Below are 24275 nucleotides of genomic sequence, written 5' to 3' on the forward strand. Positions count from 1 at the left end.
AATTCTGAGTCGATTTAGCGATGTCTGTCTGTCTGTCTGTTGGTGTATTTTTGTGTGCAAAGTACAGCTCACAGTTTTAGTCCGATTGTCCTAAAAGATCCTGTTTCGGCTCAATGACGATCACTATTGGAAAAAATCGGTTCAGATTTAGATATAGCTGCCACATATATGTTTCACCGATCTGGTCATAATTGGCGTGTATATCAACCGATCTTGCAAAATATCAGCCAAATCGGTTCAGATTTAGATATAGCTCCCATATATAGCTTTCGCCCGATTTACACTCATTTGCCCACAGAGGCCAATTTTTTGAAATTTTTGCGATTTAGTTGAAATTTTGCATCGGTAATAGAATTAGCATTGTAACTATGCGTGCCAAATTTGGTTGAAATCGGTTCAGATTTGGATATATCTCCCTGTTGAACTCTGTTCCCCAACTTTTTTGTTTATTAATATAATAATATTTTGAATATCTATATTATTGAATATTTTGAATTTAACGTAAATAATTGAATTGCCAATACCTAATATGAATTATTGTTATCGATACTTGAATTCAACCTTTATGCGATAACCATAAAGCTTTTACTCAAAATGAATTTAATTGTTGTAAATTCTAAATCACAATGTCTGACTGCCACTTCGTTTGTTGTAAAACTTCACTTGTGCTTCGTCATTGCCCTTGGTAAGCTGCCGTCATCCTGAATAAAGCCATACTTTTGAATTCTTAAACTTAAACTTTGCCTTTTGCTTTCTTCTCTTTTCGTTACAACAAAAATCTTTACATTTCCGAGAGTTAATCTTTATCTACAGTCCACTAAAGGAAACACCTCACGGATTTGTACATGATCCTTCGAACCGTCAAGGAACTGGGAAGAATCTTATAATCTTGGATTACGTCCACTGTCTTGGAAAAGCGTTTGCATTTAACTTGGGATTTCGTCCTCCACATTACACAAACCGCAGACTTGCCTATCCATTTTTTCATATTCTCAAAATCATTATGGACAAAAGGTACGTGAAATTTATTATATTGTGAACGGTTGAGAATATCAGTGTTTGGCTTGTGATTTAGTGGCAACGCAACGGTAGAATAACTTTGTGATCTGAATAATTATTTTTTACATGACTTATGGTTCTGATCTCGAAACCAGAAAGCACATAGTCAGAAATTCTTCTTACAAGTGATCGATGTTAATTGTAACACAGATTGTTGTTACAGAATGCAAATTTGAACTCTGTTAAATTCTTTGCAAAAGAAGCAAAAAGCTGTTTAACATTAACCACTGTAAATTGTAAAAAGTTTGCTTTACGAGCAACTCTAACATAAATTCCCTTACATACTTACCCTTACATACTTACCCACAGTTTATGTTTACGACATTCGTGGATACTTACCTTCAACATATTTAACATTCATACCAGAAATATTTGCAACATTTACAATTTATACCGCAACATTTGTTTGCAACATTTTAAAATACTTACCTTTGATATGCAACCCTAACATACTTACCTATGCTATCCACACTCAACCACAAAACGCGTCAACAGCCATACTCAACAAAACATTCATCTTCAACGTTATGGCCATATGTAATCTCAGTCACTCTCCGACATAATTTTCAACATTCATCTGTTTGTCCGCTGGCAAACATCGAATCAGCAAACATACAACTATACATACACTACCATATGCTTTGATACATACTCTACACATATAAGTGAATTCTCTTAAGTTACCAGTACAAAAATTCTCTCGAAAGCTGACTGCGCAGCCAAAGTTAAAACGACAGTCAGAATATTAACATTACTCTCTTATTTTGAAGCACATTGCACATGCCACCAATCAATACGTCATATGATTTGTCTTGTTCTCTGATTCATAGTTGCCACGTACTTATCAACTTTTGGGCACAACTGGATGCTAATTGAGGCATAGTATATTTATTCTTTATGAGCTAATTGCGAATGAGAGACAGTCAATATTTAAAAAATTTAATTTTAAAAAATTTAACTTTGCATTTGTCTAAAATTCGTTGGTGAATAAAAATATTATAAATTCAAAGTTAATATTGAACTCATATTGCAATCCCGAATTCATACTATAAATCAAAAATTGTGGCAAGCGATAGGGCATCTCTGCCTTCGTCTTAAGAAATAGAGAGAGAGTTGGAGTGTCAAAGTCGGCAAAGTGTCATTTGGATTAAGATTTCATAGCGTTAACATCCAATTTGGGAGCTGTAAATAAATAAGCTGTAAATAATAAAAATATAAAAATAAAGAAGAAAAGTATATGCAGAAACCTGAAAGATTGGCTGTTGAATTGAATTGGAAAAGCTGAAAAAAAGAAAGTTTGGAAAAAGAGAAAATTGAATGTAAAATTATTGAGAGAGTGGCTTGCTAATTTGGAATATTGTTGAACGAGTTACCTGGTGAATGAATTGTCTTTGGAGTTGGATGCTGGTTGAAAATTTTGTGGTGTGTTCCCTAACGGTTCTGTGGTGGCACGTGAAGAAGTTACCCAATAAACACAGGATGAGCGTTTTTCAAATGCAACACCTCTTCAGATTGAGGGTAAATATCATTTTCAACATAAATTCAACTTGACTTGAAAAAGCTCATCTTCAAATTGTTTGCGAATTACAACCAATTTGGCAAAATGTTGACGAAAACTTTGAAAATGTGTTGAAGATAATTGGAGAAAACTTTGACAAAACACTACCCTGAAATGCAACGAAAAAACCACATGGTTTTCAATACTACTTTGGACAACAAAGTTCGTGGAAGAAATACAAAAATGTGGAAATTTTTTAATAATCAATTGAAATTGCTTATAATAATTGGTAAGTAAAACTAAAACACGAAATGAAAACTTTAAGGAAGTCAATAAACTCAAATCTCTTTGCAGACAACTAAAATATTTGGATGCTGATTCTTGGACACCTTAAGAGGCTGGCCGATGAAAAATGGTAGTGGCTTATCGAGAAGAGAAAGTTTCCATAAATCAAAGTGCAACCAAAAAAACTTGGTATTTATGCTTTTCCATATCAACAACTACTGGATGATAATTCGCAATTCACAAAATAACAAATTAAACCGATGATGCGATATAAATTAAACTATCGATGTGATATAGTTTAATTTATATCGCATCATCGGTTTAATTTGTTATTTTGTGAATTGAAATTGCTGGAAATTTATTCCAATTATGTGGACATCAAGTTCCTGAAAATTGCCAGTATTTTAATAACAACAATTTTGTAACACCAACGTTTTTGAGGAAATCACGAAGTACGTGGTCAGTTGGAAGAAATACAAATTGGTAAGTCAAAATAAAAAGTGAAATGAAAACATAATGGAAATCACAAAACTCGATTGTTTTGCAGAAAACTAAAATCATTGGATGGTATATTCTTGGAAGATGTTGGCCGATGAAAAACCGATGAAGGGAACAACAAAGAAAAGTTTTCAGAAAACTTACAAAGTGCAATCAATTAAACCAAAGTGCAACAATTCCTATATCAAGAACTTCTGGATGAATATGTGCATTACATCAATTTACATCCCGTCATCAGTTTGATATTTTGTGATTTCCTCTTGCTGGAATCTATTCTAACACACAAGCCAGCAAGTTCCTCGATAGTAATTATTTCAAATTGGCAGCATATTAATGACACCAACATTATGGAGGAAATGGAATTATACATGTAAAAATGTTTAAGATATTTAAAGTTGTATTCATAGTTTTATTTATTAATACGTTTAATAAGATAATTACATTTTGATTGGTATTATATTATTATTTTTATATATTATTAATGTTATTTTTAAGATTATTATATTTGTTAACGAAAAAAATAATAAAATTTACAAAATCCCTAGAAATTTAGTATTGACTTTCAGTTAGAACTAGGATTGACTTTCATACAAATTGTGGTTTGAAAGTATTCGCAACAATGGTAATTTTTTATTTTTCTCACATTGAAAACTGTTTGAGAAATTATTGAGTAGCGATGCATTTCAATTTGAGGATTACAATTGAGAAATTATTGCTATTGTGTTGAATTTTACTGTTGAGGGTAATGTCTGTTTTTTGTTGAGAACGCGATTTTCTCAACAATTTCTCAACTTGAATATTACCCTAATCCTTTGAAAAAATGTTTGAAAAATTATTGAATTTTAGTATTTTTCAAACGTTTGTGTTTATTGGGTAGTGCTAACATCAATACGTACATTGGCGTATATGGAGAGTGTATGTTGGTATGTTTATACATATGCAGGGTTGCCTTCGATACCAGTAATTACAAAAAGCGCTTAAATGAAAAACTCAAATACTGTGAGTTTTTTGAAACCATAATATTCTTCGATACCTATATTCAATGTAATTACCATTATCAAATGGATTTATATTTTGGAACTATTAAATTTGAAGATTGAAAAAGAAAGTTTTCAATAATTATTTACTTGATATTACATTGAATTATACACGGAAAAAATTAAATGTTATATGAGAAATTATATAGGAAATTATATGGAAAATATACGAAAAATTATATGCAAATTATACCATTGAATTTTACACTGAAACAAATGTTTCAAATGAAAATTATATAGAAAACATACCATTATATGATATACTGTAAATATATTTACGAAACCTATTTGTAATCCGACTTTCAATATATAGAGAAAAGGAGGAAAGAATATATATTTACATATAGTGTATATGTATATATAAATTTCCCTGGGCTCGGGGGAAAGTGGTTTACATGAGACATTCCTTATTTTGTGTGGACACGGAAGATAGTTGGAAAGAGATATATACTTACCTATGAATCGAAATATTTACAGCAGAAATTCGTAATACTTACCTTAAAAAAAGAAATGAAAAAATATCACTTACCTTTAAAATTTAAGACACCGGAAGAAAAAATACTTACCTACACTTGAAGAAGAAAAAAGTGAACTCTGTATTTCACTAAAGCCAATTTAACTTTATTCTAGTTCATGGAGTTTTGAGAAAGTTTCCCTTACTCTAATAATTTTCGTTAAATGAACTAAAATAAGTGCAAAAATTACACAAGAATTAAGCATTACTTGATTCGTATTTCACAAAATAGTTCATTATTTTTTTTAATTTGTAAATTTTACTGCAAATGCGATCATTGTGAACTTCATGTGTCACTAAATACATTCTTGCAATTTGGAATTCTCCAATTTTTTTCATTCAAACTGCAAAATCTTCTTCGAAAAGTGAAAAGAACTTAATTATGTCTAATAAGTGTTCTTGAATTTGTCGAAAAATATATACTTATTTGTGGTATTGACATGTTGTCAGCCTTTAATACTGTTTAGTTGGAATTTTCTAAAAATATTCAGGATTTTGTAAGATTAACCGAAGGTGTTCACTGTTGTTCAATGTGTAAGGAAAATACATACATATTCTACGGAAGTTAGAAATTAGGGATCTATAAATCGAAAATCGAATAATCGATTATTCGAATTTTGGCATGAAAATCTAAAAAAGTCGAAATCGATTATTAGCCTAAAAATAATCGCAAAATCGATTTTAATGTTTTATTCATTGGTTTCCATTAAATCGAAATGTACCTATATGTAATGAAACCAGTACTAATTTCTTAATTTTTATTTTTAGAATTGTATTGCCAATAAGAATAAAAATTCTGATTTAATTAAATAAAATATCAAATTTGTGGAAATGAATCCTTTGTGTTTTCAATTACCTTGAATTTATACGGGTAATTATTTGGGGAAATCATGATAAATGATTCATACATGTTAATAATTGATATTGAACATTTTAAAAATATATTAAACTAATTAAAAACAAAATTAACATGTTTGACTAGAACACTATTGTTGATAACACTCACAAAAAGACAAATGGACATCATAAAAGCGAATATTTTGTGGAATCATTATTTCTATGAAATTCGATTATGAAAAATCGAATATTCGAATTTTGATTGGCAAAAATAATCGAAATTCGATTTTTGATTAAAAGTCAATAATCGAAAATTGATCTTCGATTTAAAGTCAATAATCGAAGAGTCGAAAAATCGATTATTGGTTTGTACTATAGATCCCTATCTCTTCCTATAATCGAAAATCGATTTTTGATTAAAAGTCAATAATCGAAAATCGATTTTTGATTTGAAGTCAATAATCGAAGAGTCGAAAAATCGATTATAGGTTTGTACTATAGATCTCTATTAGAAATATTGCACATCGAAATTGAAACTTCTTGCTTGCCTGGGATTGCTATTTGTAAAGGTAACTGTTGTTGCGAGAATCGACTATTTCGTGCGAGAATAGAACAAAATTGTGTCCATATGTGAAACTTTTTTAAGTGCTGTTAACAAAACAATTTTTCAATTTTGGATTACCATTTACGAATGTCGTACTTTTCGATTTTTTTACTATTTCACGCCTAAAGGCCGGTACTCTGTTCGGTTTTCGCGTTGAAACTCCATACAAAACCAAAAAATGCGAAAAATTTGCGAAATTTTTTCCATTTGTGATACTTTGTTTTTTCGTGTTGAAAAACTGACGTTTATAGCACGGCGCCATTTGCAATGTGAATTAAGAAATAATTTATTTATTAAAAACTATTTGTGCGGGTTTATAAATCAAACACGGACCATATTTTTGTTCCGAAACTATACAAAGGATCAAAGGAATAGCAGATCAATTGCCCAAGGAAAAATAAAATGTTATTTTGTAAAAACAAGCAACAACCACCAACTTAATCCAATATCGCTCCCTGTAAAATAGCGCTCCAAGCTACCTAAAAAACGCCGCTTTCTATTCCTTTGATCCTTTGTATAGTTTCGGAACAAAAATATGGTCCGTGTTTGATTTATAAACCCGCACAAATAGTTTTTAATAAATAAATTATTTCTTAATTCACATTGCAAATGGCGCCGTGCTATAAACGTCAGTTTTTCAACACGAAAAAACAAAGTATCACAAATGGAAAAAATTTCGCAAATTTTTCGCATTTTTTGGTTTTGTATGGAGTTTTAACGCGAAAACCGAACAGAGTACCGGCCTTAATACTGGATCACTTTTTCGCACGGAAGATGACGCAAGAATATTATTTCGCACAAATGAATTAGAAACCCTGTATTGTGCACCCCATTCACTTTGATAGATGCTGATGTTCAGTTTTCGCACGAATGAATTTTGTAACAAGCTTTAGTTAGTTTGATTTTATTTGTGCATAAATTTTGTATTTTATACCCACGGTTTGTGCCTGGAAATTTTTGAGGCATATTTGGTATAGAATTTTATAAAGCTAGTTTCTTATGAGATTCTGAAAAATCGACTACACTGATAAAAAAGGGATACCTGTTACAAGGATTCTGTCTTTACACTTACACTGATATTGATTTCGACCCAAAGAAGTGGAGAATTGGAATAATGATACTTTGAGATAGAATTCTTTTTTATATTTGAGTTTGCGTACTTGATTTTTTGGAAATTTTATCTTATTCATTTTTCGGCTGTTTTTTTCATATGCTATTAACTTGTTGTATCAAGTAGGAATGTCATCGAAATAAAGGTTTTTTTTCGAAATTTTCATTCAAACCTCAAATTCGTAATTTGAATCTTTGGCCTGACGACAATATTTTTCTTCAGTGCATGTAATGCAATTCGTACAATTTACTGGTTGCATTTTGAATGTTTTCATTTATTAAGTAAATTGGATACAGATAATTACGCTCCGATTGTATGATTGTGGAAGCTTAACATTACGACATATTTTTCACGATTTGTCACAACATTGTATTACGCTGTGAATGTTTTGATGAATTATACTCAACACTCACAATTTTCTGGATGTTAGATATTAGAGAAATTACTTATGAAATAATTCACTTTTGAATTTTATTTGATTTCTTGCTGATTTGAAATTGCTCTTGTGGAGTTTAAACTTCTATATGAATTGATTTTATGTATCTGAAATTAAATATTAAGGTTGAATTACACACCATGCGTCAATCCGTGCGTTGATGGAAGAGTTGATGTTTTTCTATTTGCGACAGACTATTCGAGCTTTTGATTTCAAAGAGAAATTTCAACTCTTCAATCATCGGACGCATAGTACGCATTGAACGCATGGTATGTAATTCTACCTTTACTTAATCCTATATGGGAATTAACTTTGCTCATGAAACTTTGATTGTTTTGCTGAATTTTTGATACAAGTTTACTTATACTGTATACTTATACTTTACTGGAAATTTTGTTAATATATTGCTCTCGTGGAGTTAAAAGTTTTAATAATACAATTACTCTGTCTTACCTCAGTTTAACATTTTTAGAGGTAAATATCAAGTAAATTTCTTGTCATTTAAATCCTTTTTTGGGTTATAAAACGCGGTTATTTCAAGCTACTGGCACATATTTGGAATTTAGTCTGCACATTCATATTACATATTGACTTTGAGTCTTGGAACTTCGTTTTCTTAATTTACTGCAAAATACTGAACCCCAATTACTTGTTTTCGTTTTGCAATGGCTTCACAAAAGTTCATATTTTTTTCGGACCAAGTCGTCACTTATTGCGCCAACTTCAGTGCTATTGATACTTCTGAGCACAGACTTTCAAGTCTGCAAGTTGATCTTGAAGACTTAGAACGGCGTTGGCAGACTCTCACTCAGGTATACGAGACAGAGATGGTTACTGATAGCGCTAAGGCGGAGAAAGAGTCAATACACGCGAAGTTTAATGAGTCTATAAGGGCTTATAAGAAATGCAAAGCTGATATGTTGGACTTGATTGAAATAGAAAAAAGAGCGATGGAGCGATCTGCGCGTCCTCAAGAAATACTTGGAACCACATCGCAGGAGGTGACTGGGTATTCTTTGAAAGTCCCTCCATGCGATACTGAAATGTTTGGAGGTGGATATGACAAATGGCCCAGTTTTCGAGACATGCTCTCAGCCATTTATGTCAATCACCCAAAATTGTCTCCGGCACAAAAGTTATTTCACTTAAGGGCAAAGACTCGTGGGGAGGCTAATCAGATTGTAAAACAATTCGCATTAACTGATGACAACTTTCACTTAGCTTGGGAATCCCTACGTCAACGTTACGAAAATAAACGCATACTTATTAATCATCAGCTCAGGAAAATATTTGAAACTGAGCGCGTAACTTCGGAAAAAGGAAAAGCTCTACGAAACTTGCAGTACACCATAAACAATTGTCTTTCTATATTGAAAACTTACAATATATCGGTCATGTCGTGGGATCCATTCCTAGTGTTCTGGGTTTCATCAAAACATCCGGATGAAACTTTGACAGCCTGGGAAAATTCGTTAAGCGATCATAAGGAAATGCCATCGTGGGAGCAATTGGACGACTTTATTTCAAAAAGATTAAATATGTTGGAATCTATTTCTGACATGAGGAAGCCTTCAAATAATACAAATGTGACTCAGAAAACTCAGACTTATCACACGAAAACTGATTCCAAAGTCCGATCTTGCAAAGCTTGCAAACTTAATCATTCTTTGAGAGCCTGTCTTAAATTCAAAACTTGGTCACTTGCACAAAGGAGAAAGTTCGTCAAGGACAACAAAGTATGCGCAAATTGTTTGTGTTACGGCCACACTGCGCAAAATTGTCAAAGCGAAAATGTTTGTCAGAAATGTCACCAGAAACATCATACACTTTTACACCCAGATTCTGTTCAGGAGCCACAAGGTAGTCCACCACCTGAAGTCACGACATTTCATACGGAAACTGCATATGATAATCAACCTTCGACATCAGCTGCTGCTTATGGAAATTCTGTTTCACATGTACAATCTAACTTTGCTAGTTCTGCAGATTCTACTATTTTGCCAACGGCGTTAATCTATTTAGAACACTTAGGAACTAATTTAACAATACGGGCTTTTATTGATCAAGGATCGCAAGAATCTTTTATTTCAAATAGACTTGTAAAGCGATATTTAATACCAACCAAAAAGTCATTTACCACCATTTCAGGATTGGGGGGTACTCTTCTTGAGAATTCTTCGAAACTTTGCCATCTGATTTTAAAATCTCGAAAATCTGATTTCAAAATTCGTACAACTGCATTAGTTGTTTCTAATATGAATCACTTAATGCCCTCTTACCCAACCCAGGTCTCTAACTGATCATATTTGGAGAATATTGACTTAGCTGATCCCTACTTTTACAAACCCGCGCAAATAGACATGTTATTAGGTAGCGACATTCTTCCATTCATCTTGAAATCGGGTGTGCGAAGAAATATATCTGGAAGTCTTCTTGCACAAGAAACTGAATTTGGTTGGATTTTGAGTGGCCCTCCAAAAACTAGATCGACTCAAGTGTTTGCGAATTTTGTGACTTGTACTGATTCACTTAATAATGAAATTAGAAAATTTTGGGAACTTGAAGAAGTTCCAACTTCGAAAAATTTGTCTGAAACTGACATGTGGTGTGAAGATTTTTATCGGAAAACTACTGTTCGCCAATCTGACGGGAGATATCAAGTTAGATTACCCTTTCGTCAGGATCTACCCAAAGACTTAGCTCTAGGACCTTCAAGACGAGCTGCCCTCGGTCAATATCTTCATATGGAAAAGAACTTGAAAAAATCGCCTCAACTTGCTGCAGAATACACTGCTGTTTTATCTGAATATTTAACACTTGACCACATGGAGATAACGTCTTCCTCAGAAATCTGTCGTGACTCTGCATATTTTTCCTTTTATCTTCCACATCACGCAGTCGTAAAACCTGAAAGGTCATCTACAAAAGTACGTGTGGTATTTAACGCCTCGAAGAAAACTTCGACGGGAGTCGCATTGAATGATATTCTGCATACTGGACCGATACTACAAAATGAACTGATGAATGTTGTACTACGCTGGCGTTTCTTCCGATACGTGTTTAATGGCGATATTCAAAAGATGTATCGCCAAATTTATGTTCATCAGGATGATAGACAATATCAGCGCATTTTATTCCGGGGAAATTCGACCGAAGGGATCAAAGACTTTTGCTTGAAGACTGTTACTTTTGGAGTAAACTGTGCTCCATACTTGGCTATTCGCACACTTTTACAACTAGCCGAAGAAGGAAAAACTACTCATCCCACAGCTTCACATATTTTACGAAACCAAACATATGTTGACGATATTCTTTCTGGGGGACATTCATTAACTGAGGCCAAGGCTTACTTGTTAGAACTTATAGATCTACTTAATTCTGCTGGGTTTCCACTTAAAAAGCTTACGGCTAATCACCCACATATTCTTCGCAATGTGCCCCCGGAAGATCTTCTAAATGAAGATTTCTTGAAACTTGAAGATACCAGCGAAACAAAAACATTAGGCATTCGGTGGAATGCCATGTCAGATTCTTTTTTCTATGTCGTTTCAAATATTGCTCTTCCTACCTCACCGATGACGAAAAGGAAAATATCTATTGTGGCAAAGATATTCGATCCCGCTGGTTGGTTGGCGCCGATTATAGTTGTAGCAAAGATGCTTTTACAACAACTTTGGCTTGATGGAACTGATTGGGATGAGGAAGTCAAGCCTCACTCTTTTCAAAAATGAAATTCTTTCATTTCCAATTTTTCTGACATTGAGTATATCCGAATACCTCGTTGGATTTATTATGCACCCGACAGGCGTATTCAAATTCACGGATTTTGCGATGCTTCCGAAAAAGCATACTGCGCATGTATATATATCCGCATTATATCACCTGAGAACTGTATAACATCAAACTTACTTGTTTCAAAAACTAAGGTGGCACCTTTGAAAACAGTGAGCTTACCCAGGTTAGAATTGTGCGGCGCGGCACTACTGTCTAGACTTTTGAAATCAGTATCCCTGTTACCGGTGTTTATCTTTGGTGCGACTCCACTATTACTTTGGCTTGGTTAGATAAACCCCCTTTCCATTGGAAAACTTTTGTCGCAAATAAGATTTCAGAAATTTTGGATAATGTGGGAAATGTAACTTGGCGATATGTTCCAACTACTGAAAACCCAGCCGATATTGGAACGCGAGGCTGTACTGCGGCAGAACTGAAAAATAATCATCTCTGGTGGCATGGACCAAAGTGGTTGGTACAACACTCTGAATGTTGGCCAAAATCTAAAACATTTCAAGAGTCAGAACTTGAGCGAAAAACTGTTAACTTCCAAATTGAAACACATATGGAAGACGTACTTGAAAGATTCTCTTCCTTCAGCCGAGCTCTACGAGTTGTATGTTTTATGTACAGATTTATAAGGAAATGTCAAAAGCGGAATTCTAACTCATTTGGGGATCAACTTATTACTTCAACGGAAATTAGAACGGTCAAATTTCAATTAATTAGGCTGGCGCAACTTAAATTTTTTCCCACGGAATATCATGCATTGAAAAACAATCAACCAATATCTTCTAAGAGCAAACTTCTAACTCTGAACCCTTTTTTAGATGAACGAGACTTACTTAGAGTAAATGGTCGCTTAGCGAATTCGGATCTTCCATACAACGAGAAGTATCCGATCATTCTGCCTGAACATTCTCACTTTTTTAAATTGCTTTTAACTTTTACCCACAAAATTCTTTTACATGCCGAACATCAAAGTATGTTACGGGCAATACGAGCTGAATTCTATGTGATACGTTTAAAGAACTCTGTCCGATCTTGTATTCGAAATTGCCGTACTTGCACCATATATAAACAGCGCATTCGAAATCAGATAATGGCTGCATTGCCTGAAGAGCGTTGTACTTTCTCACTGCCTTTACCAACACGGGTTTGGATTTTGCCGGCCCGTTCGATTTGAAAACTTCGAAATTACGAAACGCGAAACTTCATAAAGGTTATGCCGCTGTTTTCATTTGTTTATCAACTCGAGCTGTGCATCTGGAGGCGTGCTCCGAGTTGACTACTGAAGCTTTCTTAGCCACATTTGATCGATTTGTAGGGAGACGTGGTTTACCTAATAAAGTATTCTCTGATAATGGGACGAATTTTGTTGGTGCCAGCAAAGCCCTCTCCCGAGAGTATCGAAACTTTATACAATCTTCTGAGAAAGGTCTAGTTGACAAATACAATATTCATGGGTTCACTTGGCATTTTATTCCACCACATGCGCCACACATGGGGGGACTGTGGGAAGCTGCTGTTAAAAGCATGAAATCCCACCTTCGAAAAACCACAGGCAATATTAAATTTACTTATGAGGAATTCTCTACTTTACTAGTTAGAATAGAAAGTGTACTGAATTCTAGGCCCTTGTCTCCTATAAGCGAAGACCCTTCGGAAATTACTTCTTTAACACCTGGACATTTTCTTAGAGGTTCCGCATTGATTGCTGCACCGGAACAATGTACTGATAACTTGACTTTAATAAATCGATGGCAAAGATTGAAAACGATCCAATTTAATTTCGCAAAGAGATGGAAGAACGAGTACATCTCCAACTTGCAGAAGAGATATAAATGGAAGACAGAACAGCAAAATCTTAAGGAAGACGACTTAGTCATTATTAAAGACGATAACTTGCCGCCGACTGAATGGAGTTTGGGACGTGTTACTAAGGTATTTCGCGGTCCTGACTCAAAGGTCCGCGTTGCTGAGATTAGGACACAATCTGGTACGCTTTTGCGTCCAATAGTTAAACTGTGTATTCTACCCGTTGCCAACTAAATTTCATAATTTTTATTCTCAAGTTCACAAGTTAATAAATTTACGTTACAGTACCTCATTTAGTCAGCCGAAATGCCGTATCTGCCATAACCGCCACATCTTAAAAGACTGCCCCGAATTTCAACGGATGGACGTTCATGAGCGAAGAAAACACATGAAAGAACATCGCTTTTGTTTTAAATGCCTCTGTGCTTCCCACACACGCGAATGGTGCAGATCCCGAAAAACTTGCGTGGTATGCAACTACAACCACCACACAATGCTCCATGTCGATGATCACATGAGAAGGAAAGGACGACGAGATAACCAACCACACCATGAGAGCGCCAGAAAAAACCATCGGAAAGCCCCAAGGGTAACTCATACGCTAAGCAGATGTTCTCCACCGCTAGTACGTGAAAGACTAAGCCAAAGACCAAAGAGACACATCTTCCTGCCAACCGCTCTAGCCCGAGTTTTGACACCAAACGGTCCCATAAAAGCACGGTTAATGTTAAACTCAGCTGGTCTACAAACATTGGTTCTGAAGTCACTGGTACAGCGTCTTCATCTACGTACAACCAGAAAAAACAACACCGAATTCTGCACACTGAATTTGCAGTCTTACTATGATCCAACCGTAAAAATTTAAATAACTGGCATAGTGAAGAACCAATTTAATATGGCACTACCGGAAGCGACGTCCGATAAGAAACTTCAGTCCGTCTACAACCATCTGCCTAACTTGGCAAATCCACATTTTTTTAAACCAACTGACATAGAACTTGTAGTTGGAAACGATCAGTTGTCAAAGATCTTGTTGGCTGGCCTCATTCAGACATCGTCCTCAATGCCCATCGCCCAAAGTTCTGTGTTTGGATGGATAATATCTGGAGCCTGTTCTTACTGAATTGCATTGCTGCAAGGGGGGCGGCATGTTGAACTCTGTTCCCCAACTTTTTTGTTTATTAATATAATAATATTTTGAATATCTATATTATTGAATATTTTGAATTTAACGTAAATAATTATTGAATTGTCAATACCTAATATGAATTATTGTTATCGATACTTGAATTCAACCTTTATGCGATAACCATAAAGCTTTTACTCAAAATGAATTTAATTGTTGTGAATTCTAAATCACAATGTCTGACTGCCACTTCGTTTGTTGTAAAACTTGACTTGTGCTTCGTCATTGCCCTTGGTAAGCTGCCGTCATCCTGAATAAAGCCATGCTTTTGAATTCTTAAACTTAAACTTTGCCTTTTGCTTTCTTCTCTTTTCGTTACAACAAAAACCTTTACATTTCCGAGAGTTAATCTTTATCTACAGTCCACTAAAGGAAACACCTCACGGATTTGTACACTCCATATATAGCTTTCGCCCGATTTACACTCATATGACCACAGAGGCCAATTTTTATACCCTTCACCACTACTGCGGTACAGGGTATAATAAGTTTGTGCATTTGTATGTAACGCCAAGAAGGAGTCATCATAGACCAACCTTTTAGTATACGGATCGGCTTAGAAGTAAATTCTGAGTCGATTTAGCGATGTCCGTCTGTCTGTCTGTTGGTGTATTTTTGTGTGCAAAGTACAGCTCGCAGGTTTAGTCCGATTGTCCTAAAATTTGGTATAGGGTCCTGTTTCGGCTCAAAGACCATCCCGATTGATTTTGGAAAAAATCGGTTCAGATTTAGATATAGTTGCCACATATATTTTTCACCGATGTAGTCATAATTGACGTGTATATCAACCGATCTTGCAAAATATCAGCCAAATCGGTTCAGATTTAGATATAGCTCCCATATATAGCTTTCGCCCGATTTACACTCATTTGCCCACAGAGGCCAATTTTTTGAAATTTTTGCGATTTAGTTGAAATTTTGCATCGGTAATAGAATTAGCATTGTTACTATGCGTGCCAAATTTGGTTGAAATCGGTTCAGATTTGGATATATCTCCCATATATAGCTTTCGCCCGATTTACACTCATATAACCACAGAGGCCAATTTGTATACCCTTCACCACTACTGCGGTACAGGGTATAATAAGTTTGTGCATTTGTATGTAACGCCAAGAAGGAGTCATCATAGACCAACCTTTTAGTATACGAATCGGCTTAGAAGTAAATTCTGAGTCGATTTAGCGATGTCCGTCTGTCTGTCTGTTGGTGTATTTTTGTGTGCAAAGTACAGCTCGCAGTTTTAGTCCGATTGTTCTAAAATTTGGTATAGGGTCCTGTTTCGGCTCAAAGACCATCCCGATTGATTTTGGAAAAAATCGGTTCAGATTTAGATATAGTTGCCACATATATTTTTCACCGATGTAGTCATAATTGGCGTATATATCAACCGATCTTGCAAAATATCAGCCAAATCGGTTCAGATTTAGATATAGCTCCCATATATAGCTTTCGCCCGATTTACACTTAATAACCACAGAGGCCAATTTTTAACTCCGATTTAGTTGAAATTTTGCACAGGGAGTAGAAGTAACATTTTAGCTGTACGTGCCAAATTTGGTTGACATCGGTTCAGATTTAGATATAGCTCCCATATATATGTTTTTCTGATTTCGACAAAAATGGTCAAAATACCAACATTTTCCTTGTTAAATCGCCACTGCTGTAACGACGTGTTTTCACTTGAAGCTGGGGCAAACTCAGGGTGTCCAGGGTCGTTACAAAATATTTATATTTCCACAGAAAGAGAAAACACTGACCAGGCTTTATTTATGTTTTCATTCAACGTTATAATTTTATTGGTCTCATACACAACATTAAGTGTGTAAATATAACCATAGCGATAGGCGGTAGGCGAAACATTTGTGCCGCAACGGCAAATACAATAAGCTTGACGGCGAATAATTCCCTTTTTCACGTTTCCTAGCGTTTTTGTTGTCAATACAGCATGCTTTGACAATATTAAACAATGAAGTTGAATAAAAACATGCAATGGCTTGTTATTTGTTGAGTTATTTCAAGAAAAAATAATCTACACGTGTCCAGGCAACAGCAATTCCTAGTGGTGAGTTAAAAAAATTGATAAGCGATGGCAACACTATACCAGTTTTCGCCAAGGAGTTAGAATAAGTTTTAATTTAGCGACACGCCGCTAGCCGTCACGGTATTCCGTCGCGGATTTTGGGCTTCCCATAAGAAATACACGTAAATAAGTGTTCGCCTACCGCCTATCGCTATGGTTATATTTACACACTAACACTATATTCACACACATCTACATAAACACAGATTCGTACGGCCAGAGACGATGGACGCAGATGCGGACGTAGATAAACGGCTACGGCGTCGATCCGATGCTAAACTGATGACAGGCCACAGCGACAGTAATGTTGCGCAGTTGTAACAACAACCACGGGCGGCAGCGACGGAGCGGTCGTAACGACAACCACGACCGGCGACGATGACGCAGTTGTAAAGACAACCACGGGCGGCAGCGGCGATGATGCGCAGTTGTAATATTTTGTTTTTCCATATTTTGTTTTTCCATAATTTTTGTGGCCACCACAGTTGATAAATTCCGTACTATTTGCATTTTATATGGTTTTTGCAACTCTGTGTCACCCTGTTATTTCGGTGTTTGTTGTAATTTAAAAAGTTACCTACGTCGGTATCTTCACGCAAGTGAATTTTGAACGAAGCTATTATTTTGGCCCCAGGATCGAAGTTGGTGCTTGAGGTTGTCCTCTTGTTTTACGAGGAAAGGGTGCTCATACTGTTTTAAATCACAGTTTAAAAAATTTGTGGTAGTAATACCTTCACAGCTAAACATTAATAATTTTGTTAAACATATCTTTATTCATTATATTCACTAAATTTGTGGTCATATTTTGTTTTTCCATAATTTTTGTGGCCACCACAGTTGATAAATTCCGTACTATTTGCATTTTATATGGTTTTTGCAACTCTGTGTCACCCTGTTATTTCGGTGTTTGTTGTGATTTAAAAAGTTACCTACGTCGGTATCTTCACGCAAGTTAATTTTGCAATAACAAGCAACAACCGCCAACTTAATTCAATATCGCTCCCTGTTAAATAGCGCTCCAAGCTACTAAACACATATATGTTTATAGGCTATTTCTAAATTAATATATGTTTGCATCCACGCATATTATATTTACAAACATTTTATGTCCCAAACATAATATGTTCTAACATATTAACATATATGTCCCAAACATGTTATGCTAGTTTATGAACATTATGTGCTTGCACTCAAAAATATTGTGTTTAAAAATTTGTGTTCCAAACATATAATGTTTATAGCCAAACATATGAAAAACAGTCTTTTTCATCCGTGTGGGAGCTCATCTTCAATACATCTTCAAATTGGTTGCGAATTACATTCAATTTGCCAAAATGTTGACGAAATCATTGAAAAGGTGTTGAAGATAATATGAGAAAACTTTGACAAAATACTACCCTAAAAATGCAACGCAAAAACCGTGTGGTTTTTAATACTTCTTTGTGCAACGAAGTTCGTGGTCAGGTGGAAGAAATAAAAAAAATGGAAAATTTTAGACAAATAACTGAATTTGCTGCAAATATTTTATAATAATAGGTAAGTGAAAATAAAAAATGAAATAAAATTTTAAGGAAGTCACTAAATGTACATCTCTTTGCCGAAAACTAAAATTATGGATTCTACACTCTTGTAAACATTAAAAAGCTGACCGATGAAAAAATGTTGGACAATTAACTGGAACTGTTTCAAATAGTTTATAATAATTGGTAAGTCAATATGAAAAATTAAATCAACATTTTAGAGAAGTCACTAAATTTAAATATTTTTGCAGAAAACTAAAATCTTTGGATGCTACATTCTTGCAAACATTATGAAGCTGGCCGATGAAAAATCAATGGCTTCCCTGCCAAAATTTTTTGAATTTGGGGGCGCTTCTGAGAATCCCCACTACGTCGAAAACAGTCGTATACGATATCCAAAACTCCTCGGAAAAGCGCCGTCACTATCGAGAAGATGTACCATGCCAAGTTACTACAAAAAAGTATCGCATGAGTGCAATTATTAGGAGCCCTTCTGGATACATTTAGAAGGACGCCAATAAGAGCCCCTTCAAACAATCAGACAAAAGCATTTTAAGATAGTTGTAACAGAATCATTGTGGTCAAGTAAAACACGATTGTTTAGATGTTTATTAATTTTATGAAATATTTATAAATTCTCATAAATATAACATTTATATGACTATCACATCACATTTAACACATTTTTATGCATTAATAAGAGATTGATGTTGAGTTACAAGTTGTAAGTTAAATGTTGTAGCGTCTATCAGCCAGTACTTTTATTCCCAATAGAGGCAGCGTGTCCGGAAAAATATTTGAAAAACTATCACTTTATTCCATTTGGAAAGTCAAAAATTGTTCACCAATTTACTTTTCACAATTTTAAGCGTAATAACTATGTCAAGGCATATTAATTAAAGGTAAAGTCACGAGCAAACGTGTGTACACCCCATGATATTTAGAAAGTCAAACTAAAATGGCAGGTCACTTAAGTTGACATTTTGTGCATGTGTAGTGTTGTTGTATTGTAATATTTATGTACACAAAGAATGTAAACAAACCTACTAAACGTAAACAAAGCCTTTGACAAGATGAATGTCGATATTAGTCACCTGGTTGCATGACTTTACCTCTTTAATATGCCTTGTAACTATGTTTTCAGCACTTTATTTTCGTTTTCATTGAAATAAATTATAATAAGCCAGTTGCGCTTGGTGTTTCACAAAATATAAAATGGCTCTTGTAACAATAGTGATGGCAAAATACTTTCATGCGAATAGTGATGGCAAAATACTATCACAGTTGGCGATTGTTGCAGTGTCACTTACGAGTCTGTGGTAGCGATGAGGATGAAATGGAACATTGAAATGCTGGCAGGGTTATCAGAAAAAGTTTCCAGAAAGATTTCAAAGTGCAACCAATTAAAATTGTTAACCCTGCCAACATTTTTTGAATTTGGGGACTCTTTTGAGAATCCCCACTACGTCGAAAACAATCATATACGACATCAAAAACTCGTCGGAAAAGCGCCGTCACTATTGAGAAGTTGTACCACGCCAAGTTACTACAAAAATGTTTCGCATGAGTGCAATTATTAGGTGCCTTTATAGATCAATTTAGAACGACGCCAATAAGAGACCCTCCAAACAATCAGAAAAAGCACATTTTAAGATAGTGGTAAAAGAATCATTGTGGTCGAGTAAAACACGTTTGTTTAGATATTTAATAATTTGATTAATTAATTACAAATTCTTAAAAATATAACATTTATACCACTATCACATCACATTTAACATAATTTTTTGCATTAATGATGAGGTAGAGTTATAAGTAGCGAGTTACATGTTGCAGCGTCTATCAGCCAGTGTTTTTATTCGATGGATTGAAAAACAATCACTTTATTCCATTTGGAAAATCAAAAATTGTTCACCAATATACCTTTCACAATTTTAAGCGTAAAATCTATGTTTTCAGAACTTTATTTTCGTTTTTATTTAAATAAAATATAACAAGCTGGTTGCGCTTGGCGTTTCACAAAAAATAAAATGGCTTTTGTAAAAGTAGTGATGGCAAAATACATGTATGAAGTACATTTTTTACTTTATGATATGCTGCCCCCCATCACAGTAGGATGGTTGTAGTGACATTTACGAGTCTGTGGTAGCGATGAAGATGAAATGGAACTTTGAAATGCTGGCAGGGTAAAAACTTGATATTATTCCATATTATTAACTACTGGATGAAAACGTGCATCACATCGTCAATTTAATTTACATCCTATTATCAGCTTAAAATGGATATTATGTGATTTCCTTCTGCTGGAAATCTATGCTAACACACGGCCCATCACGTTCCTAATTTCAAATTGCCCGCATATTAATTTCAATGCAGTTTTATGACACAAAGAGGAAGGAAATAGAATTATCTATGAAAAAGTGTTTACAAATAATGTTTAAGATATTTAAAGTTTTGTTGTTTTGTTCTTATTTGTTGATATGTTTAATAAGATATTTATTTTTCAATTAGTATTGTAGTGTGTTGTGTAGTGTAGTGTATTATTATATATTTGATTTTGACGAAAATGAATAAATTATACAAAAATCATAGAATTTTGGCTTTGACTTTCAATTAGAAGTGGCGATATGATTTATACAAATTTTGGTTGAAAAGTATTTGCAACAATGTTAATTTTTAATTTGACTCACATCGAAAATTATTTGAGAAATTGTTGAGTAGCGATGCATTTCAATTTGAGGATAACACTTGAGAAATTATTGCTATTGTATCGAATTTTACTGTTAAGGATAATGTCTGTTTTTTTGTTGAGAACGCGATTTTCTCAACAATTTCTCAACTTGAATATTAATCTAATCCTTTGAAAAAATATTTGAAAAATTGTTGAAATTTAGCATTTTTCAAACGTTTGCTTTTATTGAGGTGGACTCTGTTTATCACAACAAATCTGGCAACAACCCCAATACATAACTTCTTCGGACTATGACGTCGGATGTATTTGTTGGTTTCAACATGTTACGTATTCTAAAGAGCCTTGTTGATTTTCTTGTGTGCTGACATTCGTAACAAGCAATTTTCGTAGTTCGCAGTTTTCTACTCAGTAAACAAGATATGATTATTATTTCACAAATTTAGAAAAAATATGTTAACTGAAGTGATAACTTGGGTACTTAATACCTATTTGGGCAAATATTTGGAGGATTTTAACCCGGCTCAACTGTCTATCGCTTTAGTATCTGGTAAGGGCACTAAACATGTTTTTGTTATGGCTAATGTAAAACTTTTAGGCGAAGTGGAGTTGGAAAATGTACCCATTCGACGTGATGCCCTTAGGTCTTTCGGGATACCAGTTGAGGTTGTTTCTGGAAGCATAGGCAAAATAAAGCTGCAAATTCCTGTGCGGCAATTTCGAACGTCACCGTGGAGTATTGCTATTGATCGTGTGTATGGGGTATTTGCACCAAAAGATTTGAATGACTGGGATGCCGAAAAAGAGAAGGAGGCTGAATATACTTACAAAATTGGTATACTTGATGCGAAAGAAGCTGCCTGGAGAGTGGAGAATGGGTGCCATTCTGAAAGTTACTACTCCATGTCTTATTCCAATTGGATAAATTATGGAGCCAGCTTAGCAACTAATATTCTAGAAAATTTGGAGCTTAAAATCAATGACATTCATCTTCGATACGAAGACACAGTAAATACAAACCAAGTCCACCATGCGGCGGGCATACGGATAGGTTCAATATCTGCACAAAGTTGTGATTCAAAATGGACTCCAGGAGCAAAGAATTCCGATTTGCCAAAAGTCTCTTTCAAGCTGCTTGAATTAAAAGCTTTTCATTTCTATTGGGACCGACTAAGCACCACAAATTCTTGCAAGGAATTGTCTTCGAAAAATCTTCTCGATAAAATGGATACCATCTGCAACTTGGAGAACCATAATTATCTAACAAATTCCATAAATGCGTCAATAAAATTTAAGCGGGAACGATGTAAACAACCCCTCCGGAACAAACATCGCCCACGTATTGCTTGTGAGGTTTCCTTAGATCCTGTCCAAATAACATTAAATGACGTAAGTTATATTCTAATTTTGTTAGAAAATACGCCTGCTTAATTTGAAAACGTTTAAAATCGTTGTAGATTCACAATGTATGAGTTATTGTTATTTTTGTGCCATGATTTGGCTTCTTCTATATTTTGAAAGTTTCGTTTCAACATAAAATTTTTCCCATAGGATTAAGCTATCAGACAGGAGCCACCGTGGTGCAATGGTTAGCATGCCCGCCTTGCACACACAGGGTCGTGGGTTCAAATACAGTTTCGACCAAACATCAAACGTTTTTTCAAGTAATGCTAGTGACATTTCTGAGTGTTTCAAAGCTTCTCTAACGAATATGTTCCTACGGAATATTTGACCACTGTGCTTGAACTTTTAAAGCTTCACGTTGGTCGCAATGTATGGCTTTTAATTGCTTTTTCTTATTATTTTTTAAATGGCTAAAGGTTCAAACAATATTTTCTTACTATCATGTCCCTTAGTTCGAATTTGGGACCTACAATAGGCATTGATTTAGATTTCAATGAAGTATTTGCTGGTAGAGGGAGAGATCTCAATATAGCGCATATTAACTGTCAGAGCATTAACCCTTCTAACACATCTGTTTAATTTGATGAACTTAAGGACTTAGTCCTTAATTCTCATGTGAGTGTACTTGGTTTCACCGAGACTTGGCTCAAGCCTCATATTTCGAATAGGTCGGTTTTGATACCTGACTATACTTTTTGCAGAAATGACAGACCGTCTCGACGAGGGGGAGGTGTTGGGATTTATATATCGAATTCTTTGAAATTCAAGACAGTTTATCTGGGTGACATGTATGGTGTGTGTGAATCGATATTCGTTGAGATCACTTGTGGTGATAGTCGAATTCTTGTTGGGGTGGTTTACTTGCCGCATGGGAATTTTGATGTTATTAGGGATCAGTTGGGGGACTTTCTAATGACTTATGAGCAGATAATAGTTATAAGTGATGTTAACAGATTGTTATTCACTGGCTTGACTTCTGTTCCATCTCTATCTCACCATGCCTTGATTTTTGCATCATTTGCGTATTCTTTTTCACGAACATTTACATGCATTGAGTACAAGAATTATGATGCTATCAGTATTGAGGGTTTAAAGTCTTGCATAGATGATTTTGACTTTAGGTATTTTTACTTCACCAATGATGTTAATGAGAAGCTTCACATTTTGAACTCCTTATTGAAAGTTCTTTTTGAACATGTTCCTACTGTTAGTCGAGGTAGCGCAAAAGGTGACCCGTGGATGAAGAAAAGAGAGGTAGTAATTGCTAGACGTGAGCGTGACAATGCTTATTGTATTTCGCTACGAACATTGTATGGAGAATAGGGCATATTTCTGTAGGAAGAGAAATAAGATAAAGTCTCTTATTAGGAAGTGTAGGATGCGTCATCATTTAGATCTTTTTAATAGGGCAAATCAGAAAGAGGTGTGGAAAATTTTTAATAGTAGATGTGCGGAGGACAAGAATGGTTGCTTAGATGAAGTGAATGTTGATGAGATTAACAGGGCGTTTGTTGTGAATGGTGGAGATGGACGTATTGGTATTGACTTGGATATGACTTATATGGATGACTCGGGTGGCACTTTTTCATTTGACTGTATTGAAATGTCTGATTTATATATGGCTTTGGCTAGCGTGAAATCTGATGCGATTGGAACAGATGGATTTCCATTGAAATTTATAAAGATAGTTTTTCCCTACATCTCTGGTCACATTCTGCACCTTTGTAACTCCATTATAATGACTTCTACCTATCCTAATGATTGGAAACTATCGCAGGTTGTTCCGGTGCCGAAAAGGGGCAAGTCATTTGTATGTGACAACCTCCGCCCAATAGGTATCCTCCCATCTCTCTCCAAGGTAATGGAATATATACTCAAGACTCAAATAGTTGAACGTGTTTTTTCGAGTGGAGTTCTCGGTGAACATC

The 24275-nt window shown here is 34.9% G+C and overlaps 2 protein-coding genes and 3 long non-coding RNA genes across 5 annotated transcripts in view; 3 read left to right on the forward strand and 2 right to left on the reverse strand.

The window, feature by feature from the left end:
• Positions 1 to 20442, reverse strand: part of LOC142232888 (uncharacterized) — a 158524-nt gene extending 138082 nt beyond the window's left edge. Inside the window, exon 1 of the long non-coding RNA XR_012721239.1 lies at positions 20178 to 20442. This is a non-coding gene — a long non-coding RNA (uncharacterized LOC142232888). The remainder of the gene's footprint in view (positions 1 to 20177) is intronic.
• LOC142235023 (uncharacterized) lies at positions 662 to 14686 on the forward strand. Its single transcript, XM_075306243.1, has 2 exons — positions 662 to 1014; positions 13757 to 14686. Exons 1-2 carry the CDS (start codon positions 1004 to 1006, stop codon positions 14334 to 14336), a joined length of 591 nt encoding a protein of 196 aa, XP_075162358.1. The 5' UTR covers positions 662 to 1003; the 3' UTR covers positions 14337 to 14686.
• On the reverse strand, positions 2062 to 2529 carry LOC142236552 (uncharacterized). The gene is made up of 3 exons (XR_012722087.1): positions 2433 to 2529; positions 2307 to 2340; positions 2062 to 2241 (listed from the first exon to the last, which is right to left on the reverse strand). It is a non-coding gene; the product is annotated as an uncharacterized LOC142236552 (long non-coding RNA).
• On the forward strand, positions 2541 to 3888 carry LOC142236551 (uncharacterized). Its single transcript, XR_012722086.1, has 3 exons — positions 2541 to 2846; positions 2912 to 3325; positions 3390 to 3888. It is a non-coding gene; the product is annotated as an uncharacterized LOC142236551 (long non-coding RNA).
• An 864-nt stretch (positions 20443 to 21306) lies between the features above and the next one.
• Vps13D (vacuolar protein sorting 13D) overlaps positions 21307 to 24275 on the forward strand; it is a gene marked incomplete in the record, with an annotated part of 741787 nt that continues 738818 nt past the window's right edge. Inside the window, 2 exon segments of the mRNA XM_075308271.1 lie at positions 21307 to 21493; positions 21542 to 22332. Coding sequence (XP_075164386.1) covers positions 21397 to 21493; positions 21542 to 22332 — 888 coding nt within the window.

The sequence above is a fragment of the Haematobia irritans genome, chromosome 4 (assembly GCF_050003625.1).
Source record: "Haematobia irritans isolate KBUSLIRL chromosome 4, ASM5000362v1, whole genome shotgun sequence".
NCBI lineage: Eukaryota > Metazoa > Arthropoda > Insecta > Diptera > Muscidae > Haematobia > Haematobia irritans.